This window comes from Octodon degus, unplaced genomic scaffold (genome assembly GCF_000260255.1).
Source record: "Octodon degus isolate 3935 unplaced genomic scaffold, OctDeg1.0 scaffold00020, whole genome shotgun sequence".
In the NCBI taxonomy this organism is placed as follows: Eukaryota; Metazoa; Chordata; class Mammalia; order Rodentia; family Octodontidae; genus Octodon; species Octodon degus.
This window is the reverse complement of record NW_004524596.1, coordinates 5,259,035-5,284,702: the sequence shown is the minus strand read 5'-3', so window position 1 is coordinate 5,284,702 and position 25,668 is coordinate 5,259,035. Positions and strand designations below refer to the sequence as shown.

General features: G+C 42.1%; 1 protein-coding gene across 2 annotated transcripts in view; it reads left to right on the top strand.

Annotated features, from left to right (window-relative positions):
- Fez2 (fasciculation and elongation protein zeta 2) overlaps window positions 1–25,668 on the top strand; it is a 39,714-nt gene that overhangs the window by 437 nt on the left and 13,609 nt on the right. For both annotated transcript variants that reach the window (XM_023711295.1, XM_023711294.1), the window contains exons 2-5: window positions 3,703–3,811; window positions 9,963–10,079; window positions 12,112–12,253; window positions 14,393–14,661. In XM_023711295.1, the coding sequence (XP_023567063.1) occupies window positions 3,703–3,811; window positions 9,963–10,079; window positions 12,112–12,253; window positions 14,393–14,661 (637 nt within the window). The remainder of the gene's footprint in view (window positions 1–3,702; window positions 3,812–9,962; window positions 10,080–12,111; window positions 12,254–14,392; window positions 14,662–25,668) is intronic.

The window sequence follows — 25,668 nt, the reverse complement described above, 5'->3', positions numbered from 1 at the left end:
GGGCGGGCGGGGCTGGGCGCCGCGGGAGCTTCCCCTCCCCCGGCTCGGGCGGCCCGGCCGGCGCAGGCGCCTCCCTGCGCTCCTTCCTTCCGCCTCCTCCCGCGCCAGTGATTTAAACCCGGTGCCCCCGCCCCGCCCGCCGCGTCTCCCTCTAGACCCCGCTGCGTGCAAGGGCCCTAGGGTGCGGAGCTCGTGGCTGGAGGCTGTGCCTCTGGGGCGGGGGAAGCCGTTCACTCCAGCTCCACTTCCAACCTTTCCGTTGGGAGTGGCTGTGGGACTGGACATCGCCCCCTCGAGTAGGGTACAGCAGCGTAGCATAGGATGGGAGGGAGATGTGTAAACAGATGTTTGTAGGATCGTGATGAGTGCTTTAAGGGATCCTGGGGATTTGAGAGAGGGTACCTGGGACAGAGTCAGGGACGGTGATTTAATAGAAGTTACTTGCAAATAGAATCTTGATTGATGAGCAGAAAGTTTGTTTTGCAGGTGAAGAAAGATCGGGCAAACTAGGTCGAGGTTGTAGCAGCTGCCAGGGGACCTAGTGTGAGGCTGCTGTCAGGCCACAGGAATCTCCGGCCCCCTGCCCAGGTGGAGTACCTGCCACCGCAAAGACAAAAAGGAAGGGCTCCAGTTGGTAATGGCAAGGGACTCCGTGGCGGGAAGATCAGTACCGATTGTAGATTCATCTAAGTAGTAGATTTCAGTGATTGGAAATTCACAGGATTTATGAGAGCTGGAGGAGGAAAGGAGCAGTATTTCTGAGAGCTCTTATTTAACCACTCTGAGCCCCAGTTATCATTTGGCTAAGTAAAGGAGGTAATTTAATGCCACGGTTTTACCCAAAAATATTAGGAGAAATGATTAGAGGGAAGATTGAGCTTACTGTATTTGTGGGAGGAGAGGAGCCCTGAAAAGGCTGGAAGTAAAATGAATGCAATACCCGATGAGGACATGGGTAGGATAGGTTGTCAGGGTGTTAGTGGGACACAGAGGCCAGAGATGAGGGTATAGGAAATGTTAAGAGGTGGAAGGGTCCGTGAGCATAGAAAAGAGTCCTCTGTGGTGAAGTTCCCATTTCCCCGTGAAACAGGAGACTTACGTGGAAGAAGGAAGGGAGCTTGGGAAGAGGGGCTTGGGGTTGGTTGGGGTGTCTGCAGACAAGGCTGAGAACCTAGTGGGGGATGGTCTCTTGGCTGGCTCTCTGTCATGCCCTGCCCAGGTGTAGTGGAGGGGCCATTTGAGATAGGATTTTATATACATAGATAAGTATGTATTTGATACTAAGAGGTGACATTTTGTGATTTCCCAAGGAGAGTTTCATCTATATGTAAATTTATACTAAGACTTCCAACACATTCTAGAGTTAAGTGTTGTGTTTGTAATTTATTTAGAACAGGCTTATACGTAGGTAGTCTAAGGGTTCCTATTTTTGTTTTGCCCGGACTCTTGGAACGTATTGTAGCCTTTGCTTAAACCTTCGTTTGTTGTAAAAGTTAAAATAGTATTCTTGATAATGATTTTCACTAGGTGGCACGTTGGTGCCAACTCATGTGTCTTGATTTTTAGGGCTTAAGAACTAGGCCTGGTCACCACTGTCTTCTCCTCTCTACTGCATACATTTGCTCACCTCAGTAGGGTCCAGTCCAGCTCTTTTCACTAAGGAGAGTTGAGAGTTGTTGGCAGTTTTTCTGCTTAGACACTTGACTTGCCTAAGGACTCAGAAATTAACTTCTTTGCACCCCAGTGGTAGTTTTATAAATACAAAAGGCGGGTCCTTATTTACTGAGGGATTGCACACATTCATCATTGGCAGGACTTTGACCTTCTTGGAAAAGAGCTGACCTGCCTGTTGGTTATGACTGGTTATAATACTTCATGATAAGGATGGAGGCAGTTCGTGCTAGAAAATTCTAGAAATCTTCCACTAAACTTGGAACTGTGACCTTCCAACTACAGTTGTTCTGACCTTGGTGGCAGTAGATGATTGTCAGTTGCCCTTAGCTTTCTTAGAAGATCACACTCACCCACAGTCGCCTGTAGGTGAGGTATTTGATTCTACTTGCCCTTTCTTATAGCCTTATTTGAGAAGAAACCAACACCCTTCTCCTCCCAGGTTCTGGACTCACTAGACTACTCTAGTTCCTGACCAGGTCTGCTGCTGAGTATTTGAAAATTTATAGACAGAAAGATGTAGGCCAGAAGCCCAGCAACTGGCCATCTAGATGTTCTGGTTAGGTGATATTTGAGGGATGCCAACAAAGAGGATAGGCACGAACCCTGCAAATGGCTGATTTGCTCGGTACATCACTCAGTTTTTTTTTTTTTTTTTTTTTTTTTTTTTGCGGAACCATTGATTGAACTCAGGCCCTTGCGCTTGCCAGGGAAGCGCGTATTCCACTGATCCATCTCCCTGGCCCCCATCACTCAGTTTTTAGAAGTTGTTGGGTTCACGTTTTCATTGAGAAAATGTGCCTCCCAAGGTTAACTTCATTTAGGATGTTAGGCTTTTAAAGGCAACTGCTGTCCTATATCTTTTGCTCTGTAGCACCAAATCCTCATTCATTAATGAGTGTGGTTATTCCATTTTAAAACTTCCATTCTACTAGTTTTTTGTATGTTAGTTAACTTATATGCTTGGAAAAAAGGTCCATCCAGTTATTTAACTCAGGATTAGATACCTCTTATAAGTATACCTATTATTTTTTTCTGTGCTGCCTTTGTGTCTTTAGCCAGTAAAGTAGCTCAAATATGTAGAATTTGACCTACCCTGATTGATGGTCATTTCATTTGTATCTCTGAACACTGAACCCTTTTTTTTCTTCCTTTTTTTAAAAAAATATAATTTCCGTCTCACTTTGCTGATTATTATTTTAGTATCAAATCTGCATTTTGGTTTAAAGTTGAGATTTGCTGTCCTGGTCAGGTGTGGCTTGGGATCCTTCTCAGTACAGCTCATTGGAAATGATGGGTACAGTGATGGAGCTGGAAGAGATGCCTGCTTCTAGTCCAAGCCTCATTTAGGACAGCTGGTACCCAGGGAGGTTAGGGGACTTGACTAAAGGGTGGTTGTTTGAGAAAGAGTGGAGGTAAGAATTTCTTTCTTGAATCCTAGTCCGAAACCCTTCTCATTTCACCCCAATACCTCCCAAGATGCTACTTGATAGTAAAGTGGGGTCTTGGGTAGGGCCTGTGTGCATTTTATGTGTGGTCCCTCCTCCTTTCACTGGTCTTACTATTTATGATTTTGAAAATTAGATATTAAATCCTGACCTCACTTTGAGATTGAATCCTTCTTCTGAAAAGATAGCCAGTTGTGGTTTCACTTCCCTGTGTTTTAATCACTTTCTCTGTAAAATGGGAATAATAATGGTTCCTACTGCTAATATTTTTGAAGATTAAATGAATATGTGTAAACTGTTTGAAATGTGCCTGACCCATGGTATGATGGAAGTGTTAGTGGCTGAGTTTGGGAGAGTTTTCTCTACCCCTTCATTTTCCATCTTGCCTTACCCACCCAGTTATATGATTTTCAGTTAGTCTTGTTAGGAGACTCTGCTTTGTAGAGTTTTTTGAGAATTGGTGTGCCTTCTTATTTTTGTTTTGCTTCTGTACGGATTGTCCTTCTTTTGCCATCATCCTGGATATTTGTTTAACAGAAGACATGGAGTATAAACTTTCACTGATGATAGTTTTCTTTTTAAGGATCTGGAATGCCCTGACAGACAATTTTGGAAACGTCATGCCTGTAGACTGGAAGTCGTCCCATACAAGGACTCTACATTTGCTCACACTGAACCTCTCAGAAAAAGGGGTAAGTTGAACCAGTAGGCTCTGTGTGACTGGTGTTGGTAGTGGAAGTGGAACAGCAGCAATTCTGTTCTGAACACATTTCATTGGGTTGCCGCACTTTGCCCTCACTGGCCATCTTGGCCACACTGTTGTCACTTTGCTAATGAGGTCCTCCTGCTCTTTCTCTGCACACGTCCACTCTTGTGTGCTTCACTGTTTCCATCGCCAGGGAAACTGGGTGCCAGTGATCTCCATTCCTTCCTGTTGCTATAACACTCTGGTGTGCTGAGAACACTCCCTGACAGTCCTGGCCTTTGCCCTAGTGCATTGAGGCTGTGGGAATATCAACGTAGAGTTCACTTAGGGGTGAATTGGCGACGGCTGCAGGACGTGACTTGTTGTCCAAAGACCATGTATTTCAGTGAACATTAAGGAACCATGAAAAGACCCTTTGGGACTGGGGAGATAGCTTGGCAGTCTAAGCACCTGCTTGGCAAGCACAGGGATCTGGGTTTGATCCCCGGTACCTCATGCCACACTGACCCTGGAACCCGGGTGAACTATGCCAGCCACCGAAACTGAGTGTGGTGGTGCATGCCTGTAACCCCAGCGCTGGAGAGGCTGAGACAGGAGGATCACCACGAGTCCGAGCTGTGTAATGAGATGCTGCACCAAATAAATAAATAAAAGATTTAAAAAAGGAAGACCTTTCAGCTCTTGGCTTTTTAACGTGTGCGTGGCTGACTCAACTGGCTTGAGGCTCCTGTGTACGTCCTGGTATCATTAAGTGAAGATGCCTGGGTAAGAAATGTGAGACAAGTGGTAATCACAGCGCTACATTTGCCTAGAGTTTTTGAGACACATAGCCAAATGATGTGAATTTTAGGGCCAGACTATTTAAGCTCCTTAGCAAATTATTGTGTAAGCTCATGTCAGATTATCTGGCATGCTCTGTAGTGTTTGATTATTGTGAGTATAAGGCGGCAGCGCTGTCAGAATTACACATAGTATTGTTAATGTTTTGAGAAAATGATTTTCTTAAATATGTGATGCAGAAGAGGCTGCTGCTGTCATTATCTAGTGAAAACCAGGATTCTGACTTTGTTTCCCAGTATTATGGGATACGGAGTGTTACTGTTTGTTCCTGCCTTTAATCTCATTAAAGCTTTTCAGATTGACCAGGCACATGTTCAGGGGAAAAGAACCAAGCCAAATACATTATGCCCTCTCTTCTATTTATTTAGGTCCTTGCTGATCATTTTTGGCTCCATTTAAGTTCCCTTTCTGAAGCTTCCTATTGCTGCTTTTAGCCTTTGCTGATCTCATGGAATTATACAATTTTAGAGTTGGAAGGGACTTTAAAGGACATTTAATCCAGCCTCACTGGTGTGGGGCGGGGAGAGAGATCCCCACCTACAGTGTCCCAGACAGATGGTCACTTAGCCCTGGCCCTAATCCTTCCATTCCTCCATGTGTTGTCAACTCCGGTGGGGTTGTGAACTTTTAAAGGACTTGTCCTCTGTCCTGCAGAATTTAGCACACAGCCCTTTTTTCATGTTTCTGTAAAATGATTAGTGTCTTTTTTTAGTGCATTTGGTTCACGGTCTGTAGCGTCTCACTCTGTAGATCGGACTCGTATTGATCCTCCTGTTTTCAGCCTCCCATGTACTAGGATTACAGGTGGGTGGCACCACGCTCAGTCTACATTGGTGTTTTTTATTAATCATATTTTTCTGGGTTGGTCATTAGATTAACTTCTCAGCAGATATCTTTGTATTTGTCTCTTTAGTAATTGCCACAGCACCTGGCACTGGGTGAGTACTAAGACATGTTTATTTTGTCAAATTGAGCACGTGACAGCTTCATCTGTGGGACTGTAAATCAGAGATCATGATGGAAGGTCTTTTTTTTTTTTTTTTTTAAGTATTTTTCAGTATTATTTAAAACAGTGCTGAATCCATCGTAGTCATTGCATGAGTACTTTTTTGTTTGAGCTATTAAAAAGTAGCATAGAAAAGTTCTTTTTATAGTTTCCAAGAGAAGCGCATTTGCAGTACAAATGGGCCCCTTAATCCATCTTCACTGAATAATATGTGAGTCTTGTGTTGTTCTTAGATTGCACCTTGGGTGGCAAAGCTGCTGTTTGAGTGTTGTTTTCAGTGCTAGAGTGACAGTGCCACCACGATAGTGACTAGTAAAGACTTAATTTACTACTAGTAAGGGTAAAAGCTTCCCCTGGAATAACTCAGCAAATTAAAGCAAACAGGTGCTCATCTAGCTGATCAGTCACCTGTCTGTCATGAAGTGACTCTTCTGGTAATGAACAGAACTGAAATCAGGCTATTTCTTAAGGAGGATTAATAGGCAACAAGGTCTATGGAAGAAGCAACCATGTTACTCTGTTGGGTGGTGTATAATTTAAAAATGTTGTTTCACCTGAGAAAGTTCTTATTTGCCATTGTTACCTGGCTTCTCTGTTCTTTCCATGGCTAAGCTGTGTACAATTTACCTTCTGGAAGCATTCTTTTAGATTATCCGCTGTCCAGTAGGGTCTGGAGGAAAGTTTTTCTTGATAGTAAGAGATATATTTACTTAGTTTTTGTGTTAAGATGAGAAAAACCATGAGGAAAAACCACAGTTTGCTAGAATTTAGTGCCTTGTTTTTTTTTATTTGTAGAAGATTAAGATGCACCTTTCTGCACTTGTGGGTCTTTTCTAAAATAAGGCAACTGGGACATTCTAGGTTCTTGCGTGAGTACGTTTTCCACCAGATGTATCTATTTGCAGTTTCACGCAGGGAGACAGCACCACCAGCTCTGTTTCTAAGCTTGGCATAAAGGAGTGAGGGGAATGCTTGGCACAAAGAGGGCGCATTTATTTCTAGTGGGAGGATGAATGATAGTCCTTATGACAGCCACGGTTAGTTTTCAGCACCTGAGAGAGATTCTAGGGCATGGCATCTGCCGTCTCTGTGGGGTGTGGGCTTGGCCTCCTCCCTGGAAAGATGATCTTACGTCATTATTTCTGTTGTCATGGAAATTTATTACAATAGTTTACTGGTGTTACGAGTGTATTTTGGACTTCCTCTAAATCTGGTGCAGTTCTTGTCTATGTGTCTACTTCGTTTTGCTAGGAAACATCTCCTGTGCGTTTTCCTTCTTTCTCACACAGCACCTCTAGGATACTTTGTGAAATACGTCTTTATGTCTTTGTAAGAAACAGGAAGAACATCTTCCTTAGGAGTTACTGAAAATTAAAACTTTCTGTATTTGTAAGTCAGAAGGGGAGAAAATAAGACAATATTATGTTGTTCAAGGCACAACTCTGAAAAGTGGTGGGGCAGATCTCTGGTAATAATAGTTGTCTTTTGTAGGTTGTTTAGTTAATAATTAGCTTACCAATCTTGTAGTAAATGGAGTCTACTCGGCTAACAGTCTCTGTTGACCTGTGTCGGGATCAGTGACCGAAGTTGTCAGGTCCACCCCACACTGTCCTTATCATTGTAGAGTGGCACTGCTTTCAGCTTCTTGAAATCCAGTATTGCCTCGTGAAGAGCCTAAGTCTCTTGATCTTACTCAATTAATAAAGAAAATAGTCATCATTTTAAAAAGCAGCTTAGAACCACAGGCTTTGGATGAAAAGGCGGCCTCTGCCCCACTTACTTTGCGGTTGAGTTTTAGTTAGAGCAGGCAGCTACTTCTGGCGGAACACCTGCTTATTTTATTTGCTGTTTAATTTTAGACTTTATCCATCGGCTCAACGGATGCAGATTTAGCTCTTACAGTTCTCTAGCCTCTAAGTAAGTGTGTAGCCATCACCCAAGTTTCCCTATCTTCCCAATTGTGATCAATCAAAGTTCTTGGTGAATCGATCTTTATTGTTTCTACTGTTTAACTACAGTTAACTCATTTTGCTATATTATTATTTATTTCTAATACCATTTTCGCTTTCTCCTAGGATAATGATGATTGTCCTTCTTGTGGGTTACTTAGTTAATCATTAGCTTCCCAATTTTATAGTAAATGGAATATCTAGGTTAACAGTGTCTTAACGGTATTTCCTCTGCCTTTCTTCATGTTTGTGCAGTAAGTTCTAATCTGAGCTAGTTGCTGCCTAGTTGAGCTTCACAACCATGCTTCTAGGATGCCTGTTTCCTCTGTCGTTATAAGAGTTCCCGTCACGTGTCTGTTTTATGTCACATCCTATGTCGTCTTTTTTTTTTTTTTTTTCAGGAGTCCCCCGTTCCTTCCCTTTTCTCATTTGCAGCGTTTGGTACTCTGGTGCTCACCCTTGAATTTCACAGACTCCTCCCTCAGGAGCTTGGGAGGTGGGAGGGCCCCACAATGATTCCACTGGGTCCTCAGTTTTACGTGCATCCTTGGTACTAATAAATAAGATAATTTTCCCAGATAAAATGTATTACTTTAACTACATTAAATAGAATATATTTACATACAGGTTAAATAGTCCTTATGAGAAATACTTTAGGAGTGTTTTAAATTCTGAGTGGCCTTACATTTTTCAGTATTTGCATATAATAATGAGATACCTTGAAGGTGGAACTCACATGCAAACATAGATTTTATCTGTCATATACACCATATATACCTAGTCTGATGGTAATTTATGCAGCATTTGTAGTGCACCTGTGTTTTGAATGTGACTGTCACAGGAGGTCAGGTGTGGAATTTTCCCCTTACATTGTCACATCAATGCTCAAAACGTTTTAGATTTACAAATTTCAGATTAAGTTTGCTTAACCTGTAATATAATACATTATTCTAATTATATGCTGAGAAGTGGAATGGTGTGGTTTCTTCTTACGCAGTCCTGGTGGCCCATCTGTGCTGCAGGAACTCACTGTGTATTCATCTTTCCTGAGGACTATATTTCCTGTCTCAGTTCTGTTTATCACTAGAGTAGTCATGTCATGATATGGATAGATAGATGATTGATGAATTGATGATCACTTATCCACTTGAATCTGCTAAGTTTTTCCAGGTCAGACTTTTATAATTAGCATTGGTACTAAATTCTAAGCATTAGGACAGGGCCTGTTGGTATTGGTGTGGGCAAGGTTAAGGGAAACCATCTAGGTATGGCAGAATATTCTGGAGATAGCAAGAGCTTGTAGCACTTTAGCAGTCCTGGACATGAACAGGTTTGGAAAGGGAGAAGCTTTTAGAAGCTAAAGAGATTAACTGTGGGAGAGGTTTGCTGGTGAGAGCTGTGGCCTTTGGTAAAGAGCCAGAGTCGACAAATGGCTGGCTGGCTGGCAGGGAGGAAGGCGGCAGAACAGGCGCCCAGTCCTCACCTTCTCACCGTGCAGTCTCCTGGTGCCTGCCAACGCTGTGTAATTCAGCTGGAAGCCAGAAGTCAAGGGCATCCTTTGATGTGGTCTGCAGGGTCAAACTCCCAGGCACAGAGCGTGGGAGAGAAGGTGGGTGAGGTGCTTGGAGACTTTCCATCGCGGTTAGGTTTGAAGATGTTTTAGAATCTAGAGATACTCTGTTTTGGGAAGAAGGGAGGTTTGCCAGGAAGGGCTGAGACCCTGGCAGATAGGAACTATCTATCCTCTATCTACCATTTGTTCTGTCTTGTTCTTTCCGCTTGGGATGAACACGTGGAGACCCTGGTAGATAGATCCTATCTGCCAGGATGTTAATTACCTACCTGTTACTCTGACTGCTAGAAGTTAGTTTGCTAGTAACCCCCTTTTTTTTTTTTTTGTATACTTTTAACACACCAATTTTGCTGCTAGATTCTTAACTACCATTGCTAAGCCTATTTTCTCCCTTTTGTTTGCTCTTAATTCCTATGTTTTTTCCTGGATACGATTTATTTATTTATTTATTTTTTTCCCTCAGTAACTTATCAGCTTTTGTAGTGTTCTTATAGCTATTCCTTCTGGGAAGAAAATAGCTAAGTATACATCTGATGAGGCCATGGGGTTGTAAACATCACACTTTTGAATTTGTTCTGTCTTGTTCTTTCCGCTTGGGATAAACACGTAAAGTACTACACACCTGGTCCCGAGTGATCAGTAACTTCTCCTTTTCAAGAGAAATCTCTCTACGTGTGCTTTTTAAAAAACTGCCTTCTCTTTCACCCAGGGCTACTGGCTTTGTTTTGGTCGGTGTCCTACCTTTAACCATGGGTATTTTTGCATTTAGATGAGCGGGGGTTTGCTGTTTGACCCGTCGGATGATGAGGAGCTGAGGGAGCGGCTGGATATGCATTCAATCATCGTCTCCTGTGTTAACGAGGAGCCCCTCTTCACGGCAGACCAGGTACCCGGACAGCCCTCATGGCGCCAGGAGGGCAGAGCGTGAAGCTGAGAGCCACTGCCTGCCGATCTGTCAGAGCTTGCTTGTTTTTCTTACATTGTGTGGATGTATAGGCTTTCTTTCTTTCTTTCTTTTTTAAAAATGTATTTAGCACAGGGTCTATAGGGTCTCACTACACAGATCAGACTCGTAGTGTTCCTCCTGTTTTTTCAGCCTCCCAAGTGCTGGGATTACAGGTGCGCGCCATCATGCCCAGTCTAAGGCTTTCATTTGACTTTTCACTGAAGGAAAAAAGAAACTATATATTGTCTGACAGTGAAATTTTGTTAGTTGGGAAGATTTTTAATATAGGCATTCTTAATGTAGTACAAACTACTAAGGGAGGCTTATTTCTTAATCCGAAATCACAGAAATTTTGTGAATTTCCTACTTTCTTTAGATTTATTCAAACATGGGTACATAGTATAATATATCTGTATAAAAATGTATCTTTATTTCAAATTCAGAGTTTGTGTGCCCCAGAAAAAAGGGATCATTATTCTGTGGAATGCGCTAGTAGTGTCAGCCCTGTGTTCATTGGAAACCAGTTGAATCAGTGTTCTCATTTTTTGCATACTTCTCCCACCTCTGTTGTATTGTCAGAACGGGAGGCTGGAACTTCTTCCTGGAATAAAAAATGTTCCTTGCTACTGGGACTGAATTCTACCATACTCTTATTTTTAGGCTAGAAGGATGAGGTCACTAGGAGATACACTCTGGTAAGGTTGGGAGGAAGACATTAAAAATGTACATTAATATATGTTATTTTGATCTGCTTTGTCCAATTTGTGGTTGGATTATTTTTGGCTGGGAAAGAGTACGGCAGTTAAAAAAGCGAAGTAGTAATGGGTTAGAGGGCTGTTGCAGAGTGGAATGTGATATTCCAAAGATGTGACCAGAGGCATTCACGTTTGATCTAGAAACTTGCCTGAGTATCAACAGCTACCCTTGTTTCTGAGACTTAGAGAAACAGAGTTTGTATCTTCCTTGAGTGTCTCATTGTCCTATTTGCAGTGCCTGTTTTGGACAGTGTTTTTCTAATTAACACAATCCCGCCACCTTTGTTGTAGTTTTTCCTCTGTAGAAGTGCTACTTCTTAAGCTTGCATATTCCCCACGCATATTAATATGATATCGTACACTTTCATTTAATTGTATTTTTTAATAGCTTTTTTCCTTAATTGATAAGTTTTTTTGGAAATACTTGAATATTGAGTACCTTTTTCTGGCTTTCCTTTGAAGTTTTGTTGAGTCCCATTGTTTGGTTGAGTTCCATTATTTTCCCCTTCACTTTTAGAATCTGACACAGGTCAGAATGCAGTACTAAAGTCTGAGCCATAGTGCTTATGACAGTAGATCATTGTCGAAAAGGCAGATGTATTTCTGAAATTGTCCTGCTTTTTTTTAGTTCCATACTTTAAGTAATTTTAATATCCCTTTGTCTTTGGTTGAATTACCATGTGAAATTCTTTTTCTGCGGTTAAAGGAAAATTTTGCTGTTAGGGAGGTAATCTCTTGCTTTATGTTTGTGTTTTTATACTGTTGGAGTTTCAGAATTTTATGTCAGATTTTTTCTCTGAAATAACTTTAGGCTGAACGTGTGCGTAATGGTGCATGGTGAGTTTTCTTCTGTTTGCCTTCTTTTGACTGTAAAGTTATGATCTGCCCCTGGTGTGCCTGGAAAAATTATCGAAGTGTTTTGTAGCACCATTTCTCAGATATTGCAGTATCAGGTAGGGCCTATTGGAGCCTGAGAGACATATTAAGTGTATTTAGTTTAATTTTGTTTTTAGTGTGTTGCAAATTTTCCATGATAAAAAGCCCTGTTTACTTTTAAAATCCAAAATTTTGATTATTCAGAATATTTACTTGTGCACACTATTGGTTAATGAGAATCCAGTGCCCTTCTCCTCTGATTACTGCAGGTGAGTGCCATGTTGTGGAAAAGTCATTTTTTCCCTCTATATTTGATTAATACTACTGTGTGCATTTGGAAGGTTATTGAAGAAATCGAAGAAATGATGCAGGAATCCCCAGACCCAGAGGATGATGAAACTCCTACGCAGTCAGATCGGCTTTCAGTGCTGTCCCAGGAGATTCAGACTCTTAAGAGGTCCAGTACAAGCAGCTATGAAGAGAGTAAGACACCATCCCTATATCCGTGCTTGTTGTGCTTTTTGTCTGTTTCAGACATTGATGGGACCATCTTCACAGAGCTGTGATTCTCACAGACAGGCTGGGTAGTGCACCCTTCTCTGGCCTTCTTGTCATTCAGTGCTCTGGGTATACTTTGATTGTTTCCCAAGGACTGTGTTGTGTTAAACCCTGCCCAAGTTCTGGCCAGAAGCCCTGTTTAAGCAGTTAGTGGGCTTGGTCTCTTCTGAGGCCTCTCCCCTGGGTTTGCAGATGGCCCTCTTTTCCCTGTGTCTTCACGTGAGCTACCTTCTATGTGTCTTTCTCCAAATTTCCTCTTCTTGTGGGAGCACCAGTCATGTTCCAGCAATAGCATTCTGTTCTGAGGTACAGTCATACCTGAGTGCTTGATGCTTTGAAACCCATTGAATTTGGTGCTTGACTCAGTTTTACAGAAAGATTTTGTCCTGGTACCTATTGTTTGGTACTTGATGTTCAAGTTAAAACTGGTCAGCGTCTGTTGCCTCATGGGTTGCTTCCCTCTGCAGCTGAAAATATTTGTCTGCTACCTGCTTTTGTTCTACTTATCCTGCCTCCTCATGCCTGTGAACTATGGGTGTTAAGGTACTGGTGTGCTGGGAGTTAGGGCTTCCACATACAAATTTTGAGGACAGACATAGTTCAGCCCATAACAAAATAATTAATAAATGGTCAGTCATTCCTGTCTTTATCAATGGTGGGTTTTGGTGTAGATGAAGAATTTTGGGAATTAAAACTGTGCTTGAATTAGGGTTGTTTGACATACTTAAGAATAGAAAGCATACAACTTCAGCCTCCATGTGATTCTTCTGAGACTGGTGTCTAGGCATGCATCTCATGTTTACCTTATGGCTGTTTCTCTCTTCGACTAGACAACGATGGAGTCTCTGTCTGCTTCACTTACACTGTCACTTGGTTTTACATTCTGGGAAGACCAGAAATTATCTTTGGGTTGTATGGCTTCCTTTTAGCATATGGAAGATGTTCCGGGTGATCTCTGTCCACCATGTTGCTGTGCATACATGCTTAGCATTGTTAGAGCCCTGTTTCCAAAATATGATCATGATGTCTATAAGATACAAAGCTCCATCTTAGTTTTCTAGGGCTGCCATAACAACTACCGTACACTGCACTGAGCCTGCCACTGAGACCAGGCATGGTGGTGCACCCCTGTAATACCAGAGCTGGGGAGGCTGAAAACAGGAAGATCACTAGAGTCTGAACTGCATAGTGAGGCCCTGTACCAGACACATTAAAAAATTAAAAACCCCCAAACAAACAAAAACACAAAGCAAGTACCACAGACCGAGGATGTAAACCATGGAAGTTTATATTCTCACAAGGCCGGAGCCAGGAGTCTGAGACCAAAGTGCTAGCATAGTTGGTTTCTGACAAGGCCTCTCTGACTGTGGATGGTTCTCAGCTATGTTTTGACATGATCTTCTCTGTCCTCTGTCTTGGTCTCTTGATTTTGTGGGGACAGCAGTCACAGTAGAGTAGAACCTCGCCTGCTGTCCTCATGTTAGCGTAGTTACCCGCTCTAAACACTCCTCAGCTTACACATTCACTTCTGAGGTACTGGGAAGTAGGCCTTCCACAGGGCCTGCGCCTCACCTGAAAAGACTGAAATGGGCTTGCAGAAAATAGTGCTTCCTTTCAACTTTGTAATTATCCACCAAATCCACAAATTAAGGCGTGTGTGATTATGTGTTTAGTTTCATTCTGTCAGATCGACTGTCCCTCTCCCAGGGATGTTAAAAATCCTGTGAATTTGCTCACACTGTCTTCTCCTCAGGTAGTTTCCCTCAGCTTCTGTGTGGACTATTTTCCTGTATGAGCTTTTTCAGTCTTGGTGGATAAGTTCTATTCAGGGGTGCTTGATTTATGCAAGAAGGAAAAAAAAGTTTTGTTACGCTTTTCTGTCAGCCGGGGGGAAGTGACTTTGCCTGCTCACCCATGGTCTCCCCAGGAGTTTGAGGGCTCAGAGAAGATCGGGAACAGTGTCATTGCTTGGAGTGTTGTTTTTGTGTTTTGGCACAGAGCACACTGTTGTGCTGCTTTGAAGCACTCTTGCCTTAGTGTCTGCCGCACTTGTTTTGGTCACAGGGGTGAAAAGGCTGTCTGTGTCGGAGTTAAATGAGCTCCTGGAAGAAATTGAGACCACCATTAAGGAGTACTCCGAGGAGCTGGTGCAGCAGTTGGCTCTACGAGATGAGCTGGAGTTTGAAAAGGAAGTAAAAAACAGCTTTATTTCTGTCCTTATTGAAGTGCAGAACAAACAGAAGGAGCACAAGGAAACGGCCAAAAAGAAAAAGAAAGTAAAGAATGGCAGCTCTCAGAATGGGAAGAGTGAGAGAAGTCACATGCCAGGCACAGTAAGTGATGCTTTGCAGGTGGCACTGGTGCCTGAAGAAGGTGCCCAGCCCTGACCAGCAGCAGCAGCTGTGGTGGCTGGACCCGTGAGAAGGCCCTGCCTCCCGTCCTGGCGCAGCAGCGCTTCCTCTGGAACATGCCATCCATGGTTTCTTCAGCAAGGTGTTTCTGAATAGTGCTGTGGCCACCCTCGGGCTGGGGCTAACTCCATGGAGAATGTTTAGGAGGGAGGCAAGGGGAAGGTAGTTGGGGAGGGACAGTGTCTTAAAAGGAGTATCACTAGCAGGTGACCATTTTTAATACAACAAAATGTGAATGGTGGTAACATTTGGCTGGTGGGCTTATGAATAGTTTTTTAATGTATGGATTGTGCAATCACTTAAAAAGGAATTCATTTAGAGCTAGCGTAGCAAATAGGTTCCTTTTGATTTTAGGGTTAGGACATGTGGATGGTAGTGGCTGTGTGTGACAACCCTCTCTTTGTCCTTCAGGCCAGAATATTACTGATTGATGGAAACAAATTAGGGTGTTTGCACCTTGGACCGCTTCTTCGAGGGTATTTTGTTTTCGATCTAATTTTTCTCAAGTGGTCCTGTTAACTTAGCTGATTGAATTTGATCGTGAGCCTTAACTGTAGTTTCTCTGACTGCATTTCTTTTCGATTTTGAAGCTCTCATGTTTCTGTGATCATTTGAGGCCTGTATATTTCCACTTGAATTTTATGTGTGGAAAACTGTTTAATTTTTACGGCACAGTGGTTGGGTGAAGGGATCCATTTTTCTGAAGGGGATGTGCGTATTTTCTTAATTTATGGCACTGTTGGCTTGGTAACACATAATCACAAACTATGATGGCTTAAAATGATATAAATTCTCTTTCAGTCTTGAATTTTCTTCTCTAGAGAAGCAGGTCTCATTGACCAGGTGCAGATGGAACTTTAGGAGGAGGATACATTCTCAGTTGCGGGGCCGCCGAGATGTGGTCAGCGCGCACACACCCACAGAATCTTGCCATAGAGCCCGTTCATAATGCTGCTGCTAACCTTGATGCAGTCGCATTTTATTTGTGTAGTGTGCATTTAGATGTGGTTACAAAAGACAGAACTTATAAAGGGAAAAGGTACTTACTGTCAAGAAATGGCAATATTGATTGAAAAGTTGTGTGTTTAGTCCTTTTTAGAGACCCCTTTTGGGAAACAGTATTTGTTTGGATATACAGTTCTGAGATGTTTCCTTTAAAATATCAAGGACAGTAGTTTGCTTTGCATCTCATATTTTGGTTTTTTTTTTTAATGTATTTAATGCAGGATCTACAGGGTCTCACTACACAGATCAGACTCGTAGTGATCCTCCTGTTTTTCAGCCTCCGAAGCTCTGGGATTACAGGCGTGCACCATCACGCCCAGTCTGTCACCCTCTCAGGGTGCCCCAGGGGTGGGGCCAGCATGGCACACCAGGGATGGAACCCCGGTCCCTGCATCTGCCTAAGCAGGCGCTGTAATCCATTGAGCTATCTGGCTGGCCCCTTGCATCTCATATTTAAAAAAAATCACACCTTTAAATTGCCCTCTTAATACTAGTGGGATTAAGTAAAATGCTAGTGAAGAAGTTATAGTATGGGTGGCAATTTCTGCATATCTGCTTTTGGGGATTACATTAAAATCCTTTACTTATTGGTATTAACACTTGGCTGAGAATAAATTTGTCCCTCCAGGGGTGTAAAGGCCTCTTTCTGTAATTCCGATATAAACATGGTTGGAGTAGATCCGTTGTGTCATTTTGCAGGGTGTTTCTATTTAGGAACGGATTTGGCAAGGTGGCATTTTGGGTGTGTTCGCACCCCTACTCGTCTTAGAATAGACTGTTAAACAGTAAGTCTTTTCACAGTATTTGAACTTGGAAAATTGCTTCTTGATTCTGATCTGATATTCATGTCAAAATTTTAATTACGGCAGGAACGGCCTGGCTCAGCTTCTGGTATCCTTTCCTGTATCTTTTTTTAAGCTGAAAATGCCAGAGAATGACCATGCCATCGGAGACACAAACAGCATGAAACCCTGTGATTTTGAAGATAGTGGGAGAAGACTCGGAAGGCCCCTCACATGAAAGGGCTAGTTGTATAAACACATTTCACAAAGTGTTACCTTTCCAAACCATTCATATAACATATAGTTTTGTCAAGGCCTGATATCTGTGGGTTAACTATTGTCAGTGATACAAATTTTTAAAAAATGATGACCTTCTGATAGATTTGTTGTCTGTTTTTCCAGTAACATCGGTCACTTTTTACTTCCTAGCAGAAGTATTTTTGAGGTAGCAAGCTTGAGTGTTTTCTTAATCGTGGGATAGCTTCCTTCCATTTTTCTTCCAGCATTTTTTATTGCACCAATACATTTAATTTTATCTGGTGTAGTGTTTTCTCCATAATTCCTAGCTTGTTCTCCTTGGGCCACGGATACTTTTGTGACAGACATATCTGGTTGGGAATAGCACAGAGCTAATTTTAGAGACGTGTTTTTTTCAAACATTTATTGCAGTTGAAAAAAAGCAGGGTATGTAGGAATGCTATTTATAGCTTCAAAATGTTTTACTAAAATCTGAAAATAAAAAAAAGTGGAGTAGCTTTAAAAAAGTGCAGTGCCAGGTGTGGTGGTGGATACCTGTAGTCCTAGCACTTGGGAGGCTGAGGCAGGAAGATCTGGGCTACAAGGTGAGTTCAAGGCTACGTAGTGAAACCCTGGCTCAAAAAGATAAGGGAAAAAAAGTGAAATGTTATCTTGAATTGACTTTTACCTTTTTTTTTTGGTACCAGGAATCAAACTCTGGACTTTGTTCTTGTGCCACTGAGTTGTATCCCCAGCGACATTTTTTTTTTTTTTTTTTCCCTTAATGTATTTAGTATGGGCTGTACAGGGTCTCACTACACAGATCTGACTTGCAGTGATTCTCCTATTTTCAGCGTCCCAAGTGCTGGGATTACAGGCACCAGCACTCCCAGTCTCAGTTTCCTTCTCTGCATGCCCTGGGGGTGGGGCTGGCACTGCCTAAGCAGGTGCTTTAGTACGCTGAGCTATCTGGCAGGCCCTCTCCCCTGACTTTCACTTTTTAAAATAACTATGTTTTCTGTTGTGTAAGACGTTAGTCATTCATTGGTCAGATTTTTGTAAAGGGTCCGCCTGTGCCAGGCACTATTCAAGACACAGTAGCAAGGAAAAAAGATAAATCTGTTTCCCTCTTGGAGCACCAATTCTTTTTCTTCTTTTTCAGTGGTCAGTTGCGTAGCTGTCTGGGTAAGGTGGTCAGTACCATAGCTGTCAGGGAGTTGTGCTAGATCGGGTGGTCACTGTCCCACTGCTACCTGTGCTTGGTAAGGGACACTTCCCAGCCCCTTTGCACCTTCCAGTTTGGAGGGAGGTAGAGGAATCTATGTCTTTGGGAATCTCAGTTCAAGGGAGTCAGAGACGGTGCTTCCTCTGCCCTGTCGCAGCATCTGGAGGTGGGGGCTGGCCAGGTTGAAGGTCGTCACAGTTAGTGAGCTAGCCACGTTTGTTTGAAGTGATTGTGATGTTCTGGGTCTTGATATTTTATATTTTTGTTTTTTTTTTTTTTTTTTTTTTTTTTTTTTTTTTTTTTTTTTTTTGAGTGGGTTTCCTTTTCTCTCTCTCTCTTTTTTTTTTAAAACTCAAAATCATGGTTAAGCCTTGTCGTCTTTTCTTAGACCCTTTCCTCTCCGTCATTCTTCTCAGGGGAAAAAAAAATTGTTTAAATATGCAGTTCTGGAAAATTTGCTTTACAATTCCAGTGAAAAGTTGACTTCTCTGTCCTTTCGAGTTTAGTATTACACCTTTTAACTGTCTCTCACAGTCATCATATACTGCGATTCTTTTTCATCGCAGTCTCAGTCATGTTTCCCCAAGAATAGGGAATGTAACTTGGTTCTCTTTGTATCTCTAGTTCCAGCGTGAGGTGCTGGGTACGTTTCTGCTGAATAATGAGAGACGGAAGAAGGAACTTGTCAGTAAGCCTGGGTGGCTCTTTCTCCCGGGAGCCAAGCTCACTGCATAGTTTACTGATGAGGAATGGGTTAGGGCTTTGCGTCCTAGTCCTGCCGCTGGGTGTAGGCACTTTCGAAATCGGGAGGATTCAATGAAGTAATGTATTTCAGAGTTCCACACACCCCGAGTAAATGTCAAGATAAATATCCAAATGCCTACCTGACATTTTCCCCTTGGATGTTTTGTAGGAACCTGAAATTCCTATTATTAGACCAAATCTTAAAATGGAATGTAAAAAAAAAAATTGTTGTTGTTTGGTGCAGTTAGTTTACTCACTTTCTGAAGCCAATAAAATTTCTAGATCAAAGAATTTGCAGTTTTAAATGACTGCCTTTTTCAGGTTATACCAAATGTAACCTAACTGTAGTAGGTAGCAACCGTTTCCCCACACTTTCTCCCATGGACATGATTAGATATAATTCTGATAGGAGAGTCAGGCAATGGCTTGATTTATAGGCCGCTTGTGTTCTTTGACAGATTGCCTGTTCTGTCACTTGAAATTTTTTCGTGTTTATTTGTGCGAGCCCACACGCTTCTCCTGTCGCGGTGCTAGCCTGTGTTGCAGTCTTTGGCTCCAATCTCTCACACAGTACAGACCCCTCAAAGACTGATCTACTGTGTCTTCCCGGCACAACACCTTGTTTCTAGGACATGGAGATTGAATTCCAGATTTGAATTTGTAGTATTGGTATAATTATTATTATTATTATTATTATTTTTTGAGTCAGGATCTCACTATGTAGCCCAGGCTGGCCTCGAACTCAGTGATCCCGCTGCTCAGCCTCCCATGTGCAGGGGGATTATAGGCGTACACCACCATGCCTGGTGGTAATGGAGTTATTGTTCTATTTTTAGGTTGGAGGGGAGGCTGTATTTCTATCAAACATATGGTCAGGGCATAGAATTTTAAAGGCAGTGCTCTTTATTTTCTGGAACAGGGGATTGAACTCAGGCCCTTGCGCCTGCCAGGCAAGCGCTTATTCTACTGAGCCATCTCCCCGGCCCCTGACAGTGCTCTTGAGTATAAGAGGGAAGTTGAAATATACCAGATTATGTTTTAATTTAGTAGCTGCTGCTCATCTCGAATTAAAGACAACGCTGCATATTTGCTTTGCATCAGACATTAGTAAGCTTATGCTTTCCAAAACCCAGCAGTGTCTTTGGAATTCGGGACACGTGAGGTTGCTTATTGTAAGTCTATGGTTGAAAACATAAGCATTGATAATACGCTCTGTTTGTGGTAATCACATTTAACTGTGAAGAGAGTTCTCAAGCCTTATGTCCACCACTACCAGAAACGTGTAACTGCTTGGTATGACACGAAAAGTTTGTTCTGATATTAGCCATCAGTGACTGATGGGTACTGGATAAACAAGAAATTGCTGTCTGCCTGCAAGCAGGGGCAGGGGCTGGGAGTTCGATCCCCGGGCCTGCTGTGCTGGCTCCACCTGGGATGCGCTGAGATGGCCATTGAGACTGGGCGTGGTGGCGCGCGCCTGTAAGCCCAGCTCTTGGGAGGCTGAAAACAGGCAGATCACCATGAGTCCGATCTAGTAGTGAGACCCTGAACACCCTGTAGACCCTTCCCTAAAATACGTTAAAAAAAAAAAAAAAAAAGGGAAAGAAAGAAATTGCAGTAGAATGATCATATTACTCTAGGGGCTGGGGAGATAGCTCAGTGGCATAAATGCCTGCCTGGCAACCATAAGGTCCCGAGTTCAATCCCTGGTAACACATACCAAAAAACCCCCACCAAACTGTATTACTCTAATATATTACTTACTGATGGGGGTTAAGAAGATAATTGCTTAGGAATGGGAGAAAGCTAGAGCTGAGGTGATAGCCTTTCTCATACATACTTTTTTCCCACAGATGCCGTTTTCTGTCTTTATGACTCATTCAGCTCATGTTATCACTAATAGCCAATGTATTTTGTGCTCCAAGTAATAGTTTTTCATTTAATCTTGACCACAGTTGACCACAGTAAGAGAGATTTATTTTTATTTAGGCAGCCACTATTAGATCATCCTGAAGTTATTCTAAATCTTAGTGTACAAGGAACTTTTCTTACACATCTGCTTGAATTTGTGGCTTTGGTTTAAAACCAACAAGCCAATCAGCCAACCAACAAACAAGCCAAACCAGGGACCTTACTCTTCTTTCTTTTTCTTTTCAATTTAAAAGTTAAATTTACATGTTTGCCTAGCTTATTTAAACCAAGGATTGGGAGCGCAAACTACTACCCAAGAGCCAAATCCATCCTCTTCCTATTTTTTTAATTTTTATTTTTTTCATCTTCTTCCTGTTTTATAAATAAAGTTTTATTGGAACCAGCTACATCCACTTATCTGCATATCACCTGTGGCTGCTTTGATGCTGCTAGGACATACTCAAATTGTTGCAAAGTTGAAAATGATTTCTCTCTGGCTTTTTATAGGAAAAAGTTCGCCAACCTCTGATATACTAAAGTTAAAAATGAGAGGAAAAAAGATGTGAACTCCACTTAAGTAACTTTGTATAAGTAAAAAGATCACTACACTGTCCAAAATTTATTTATAAACTGTTGCCTAGTTTGGGGCAATATTTTTTTTTTTTTGTATGGCGAATTGAACTCAGGACCTCCTGCTTGCTGGGCAGGTGCTGTGCCACTGAACAGTCATTGAACTGTTAGGTAAAATGTTGCCTTGTTTTATCCTAAGGGTTGGTTTATTGGTTCCTTTCCTGAAGAACCCATCAGCAGCAGTCTGAATTTTACCTGAAAAAAGTGACACTTCGGCCAAGCCCTCTCCAAGCCTCTTACATGATAGGGTCTGTGATCAATGAGGGACCTTTGTGCTGTGTGTGTGTGTGTGTGTGTGTGTGTGTGTGTGTGTGTGAGAGAGAGAGAGAGAGAGAGAGAGAGAGAGAGAGAGAGAGAGAGAAAGACCCAGTAGCTAGGTGAAGGGAGCTGCGGGCCAGTTGGTTCTAGATTGTGGACGAACCACAGAATTAAAAATGTTTACAGTCCTCGGCACACTATTTACCCACCCTAATACAGGGTGACTTAAAAGGTGACTGAGAAGTAGACAAGGTACATATCTCTCATTTTTCTAAATGGTGGTAGTTGAGAGGGCAAATTCTGCCGTATATATGTGCTTGAACATAAAGGTGAATATATTTTCAAGAATCATTTGTTGAGACTACTGATAGTGTTTCTCTGCATTTTTCTTTATTGTAAAGAGCATTAGCTAAACATTTATACATTAGAGCAGGGAGGCCATTGTGGAGTAGAGAGAAACTTGGATGTATAATGATTATTTTTCATAATTTTAAACTATGGATTATCAATTTTTTAGACATGAAATAAATTTATGAAAGATAACATTGCCTAGAGACATAATCTATCTCTACTAGCTTTGGATATATTATTTGCATTTTTTCAGTGATGATAATAGTGGCCATCTGTGGCCCAGCAGTTAATGTAGTAAATATTGTGGATCCATTCTTGAGTTCCTGTGTCTTAGAGAGAACATGATCTGGGTCCACAGAGAAGCCAGAATGTTCCAGAACATTGTGCTCTTGTTGTACTTGGCGTAACCATAAGAACCAGGAAATAATTTATAAAATTGCTATGATTAGTTATTTTAGTCTGGCTTGGAGAAGGATTGGCAATAATTAATTTCCATGCTTATGTTAAATTACATAAAAGGTGTAAATTCTTCAGCTACAAAATATTAAATTAGTTGATACTATATTTAATTCCTAATTTCCCACTTCATTCCTACTTTTTGTGTCACATCTTTCTGTTCCGAGAACAAGCTTATGACATAGGTACTTAATGTCCAAAACAACATCAAGTATTTTTTGCCTTTGAATAATGAATATTTTTCTAATTTACTTAGAGGCTTTTTTTTTTTTTTAAATTTTAAAAGGTAGGATTCTCTTGGCATGTTGTGTATTCCTGCAGTCCAGCAGTTGGGAGGCTGAGGCAGGAGGATTTGTGTGAGTTCAAGGCCAGTGTGGACTACAGAGATTCTGTGCCAAAAAACAATAAGGAATGGTGGAATTCACTTTTTTTTTTTTTTTGGAATTCACTTTTATCATTGCTTTCTTACTTGCATCACACCTATTTGACTTAAAGTATTAAAACAAGATAGTATTTTTATCTTTTAATAGATTATCTTAATTATTTGAATATTTTCACTTTGTTTTCTTGAACACTTAACTGTGTCCATATTTTCTCATGTTTTGATTATTTTGAGTTTTATTTAAAATTCAGTCTGTTTTAATATTTGAGAATCATGAGAACTGTTGAATAGGATATAACTTATAAAGAACAATTATTAGGCTTATGCGTTATTTTCCCTTTCCTTTGAACATCTCGAGTATAAAGAATATTAATGGAGTCAGAGTAGATAACAGGGGAGAAGTATTCCTGAATTGCTTTTGCCCACTTTTTTCCTCTGATGTTAAGCCTTGAGTTTGAGGCTGCCGAGAGGCCGCGCAGGCCTGCCGCCGTCTGGGCTGCCGGTTCAGCTGAGGCCCAGGCGGGGCAGAGTCGGCAGCAGGCTCCCGGAATTCCGTGGCCTCCATGGTACTTTGCCTTATCCCTGCCTGGATGTTGCTGTTTTTGAAATCAGTTGAGCTGGTGAATGTTCTGCAAAGGGGACAGACTGCAATTTTGTGTTTGCTTCTTGTTGCTTTTTGGTTTGTGAAATATTTTTAGTTCAGAAAGACCTTGAATTACCTAAAATTGTTAACTTGTTTGCAGTTTCAGCTCTGGCTGGTCTCTGGAGCCAGCCAGGGAAGGTAACATCTTGTCTTCTCCCCACTCCTCTTTTCGGCTGAGTCCTGTAATCATGGCAATTTTATGTATATTTGGAGAACCTGATGGACTGTACTTTGCTGTTCAGGAGAAAGCAGAAAGGTGTGATTATTCCACTTCGGGAGTGATATCCACAGTGTTGTCCTAGCCTGTGTTTAAGAGACCAGAGCCGAGACTTTCTGAGCTCTTTGCTATTTGCTGAGCACTTTACTTATGTGCTCTCATGAATTATCTCATTTCACCTGTGGATTATCTCATGTCACCTGTGGATTATCTCATTTCACATGTGGATTATCTCATTTCACTCTCCTAGCAACCCCAGAATGTAACTATCACAGCTGCTGTCCCTTCTTGATGGAGCAGAGGGAAGCTCGCACGCAGGATGCCGTGTGCTGGGTGCGTGGGATGTGCGGGGTGCGCGGGGTGTGGGGTGCGCGGGGTGCGCAAGCGAGGATGGAGGAGCCTCACAGAGTGGGGCCTTGGCGCGGGCTTAGCTCTTCTGAGCTCTGCGGGCTCGTTTGTCAAGGCCTGGAGGTCTTGGCCTGGAAGACAAGAGTCTTCCAGGTTTTTATAGTCTTTTTGTAATCTATACCTTGTTTACACTTTGTTGCTCCTGGTTTTGTCTGCGAAGTTTCCAGAGAATGACTGAGGTTGAGATTTGGAAGATGTGTGGGCCAGGGAAGGAAGCGATCGCGAGGCAGTTGTGAATAGTCTCAGGCTAAGCACTGTTTTTGAAAGCCTTGCGTCCTTCCCTTGGCCTTGCCACATTACGTGGGCACTTTATCAGGAGTGCGGGCAACAATACAGTAAATAGTGCAATGCTTAATCATTTTCCTGCTCATAGATGGGCTCAAACAGACATTCCATTCTGAGAAGGGTGTTTATACAACTCTTAACTCTTTCTTCAAGATGCCCTGGGAAATGCATGCGTAGGTTACAGAATAGCTTCAGAATCCGGATGTATTCCAGCTCTTCACCTCGAGGGTAGGCATTTGGATTCTTGGCTCCATATGTTTGGGGCTGGATAGATTGAATGGAAGGACAATGGGTATGTGACAATCTAGCTTTTTAACTAATGGCTTATTTTCATTAACCTAACACATTTTTAATGTCTGTCACTTAATCCAGCACTCATAACCCTGAGACTCGCTTTAGATGTCTGTGGTGCTTGTACAGCGAGACATGCTCAAAAAGAATGCTTCCAGCCCGCACCCTTGCCCCACCCTTTTTCAGTTTTCTTCTCCTTCTACTTATAAAATTTAGGCAGAGAGAACAATCTTCCCTCCGGCCCAGTTAAGCACCATGAGCACCTAATAATACTGCATCTGCTCTCAGGGTTGTAAACGGAGCATTTCTAAATGAGGTGACGTCTGTTAACGAGGAAATTTAACCTGCCTCGGAGGTTTTATCTTTTTAAAATTCATTTTGCCTTCCAAAGGGGTTTATTATTTTTTGAAAATTATGAAGCATTTATAAAGCAGAGTCTATTGTATGCTCTGGTACGTGCTTTTTCTGTTTTTTCCTACTCATGCTGCCTTTATCTTTCTGATCCTTTGTCTTTCTTCTTTGTTGCTTGATATCTGTTTGTAGTTCCAGCTACTCAGGAGGCTGAGGCAGGCAGATCACTTGAGTCCAGGAATTTGAAGCCATCTTGGGCAATATTGTGAGACTCATAAAGGAAAAAAAATTATATGTTTTCCTACTACTATTAGACAAACATTTATTGATCCCCAAGTATATTCGAAATGTGTGTGCCAAGGATGCAGAATGGATTTCATCTCTCTAGGGGCGTGTGGCCACAGGATAAGGCTCGGGATGACAAACTGTCTCTTGTACTTCAGGGCAGTGATTCTCAGCCAGGCCAGTTTTGTTTTCCGTAGGGACAGTGTCTGAAAACATTGGTCACTGTTGTACTGGGTGCAATGGAGAGAGGCAGGAGTGGGGTGGGGGTGAGTGCTCCTGGCATCCCGGTGAGCCGAGGCCAGAGATGCTGGCAGCTTTCCGCAGCTCACAGATCTGTCCAGCACAGACTCCACATGCCAGTAGTGTTAGGGTCGAGAGCCCCGGAGTGCAGTATGAATACTACTGTGTTCCCCACAGCCACTGTTTTCTGCTGTCACTGTTGTGTGGTGGAGGTGTGCATATGTCACC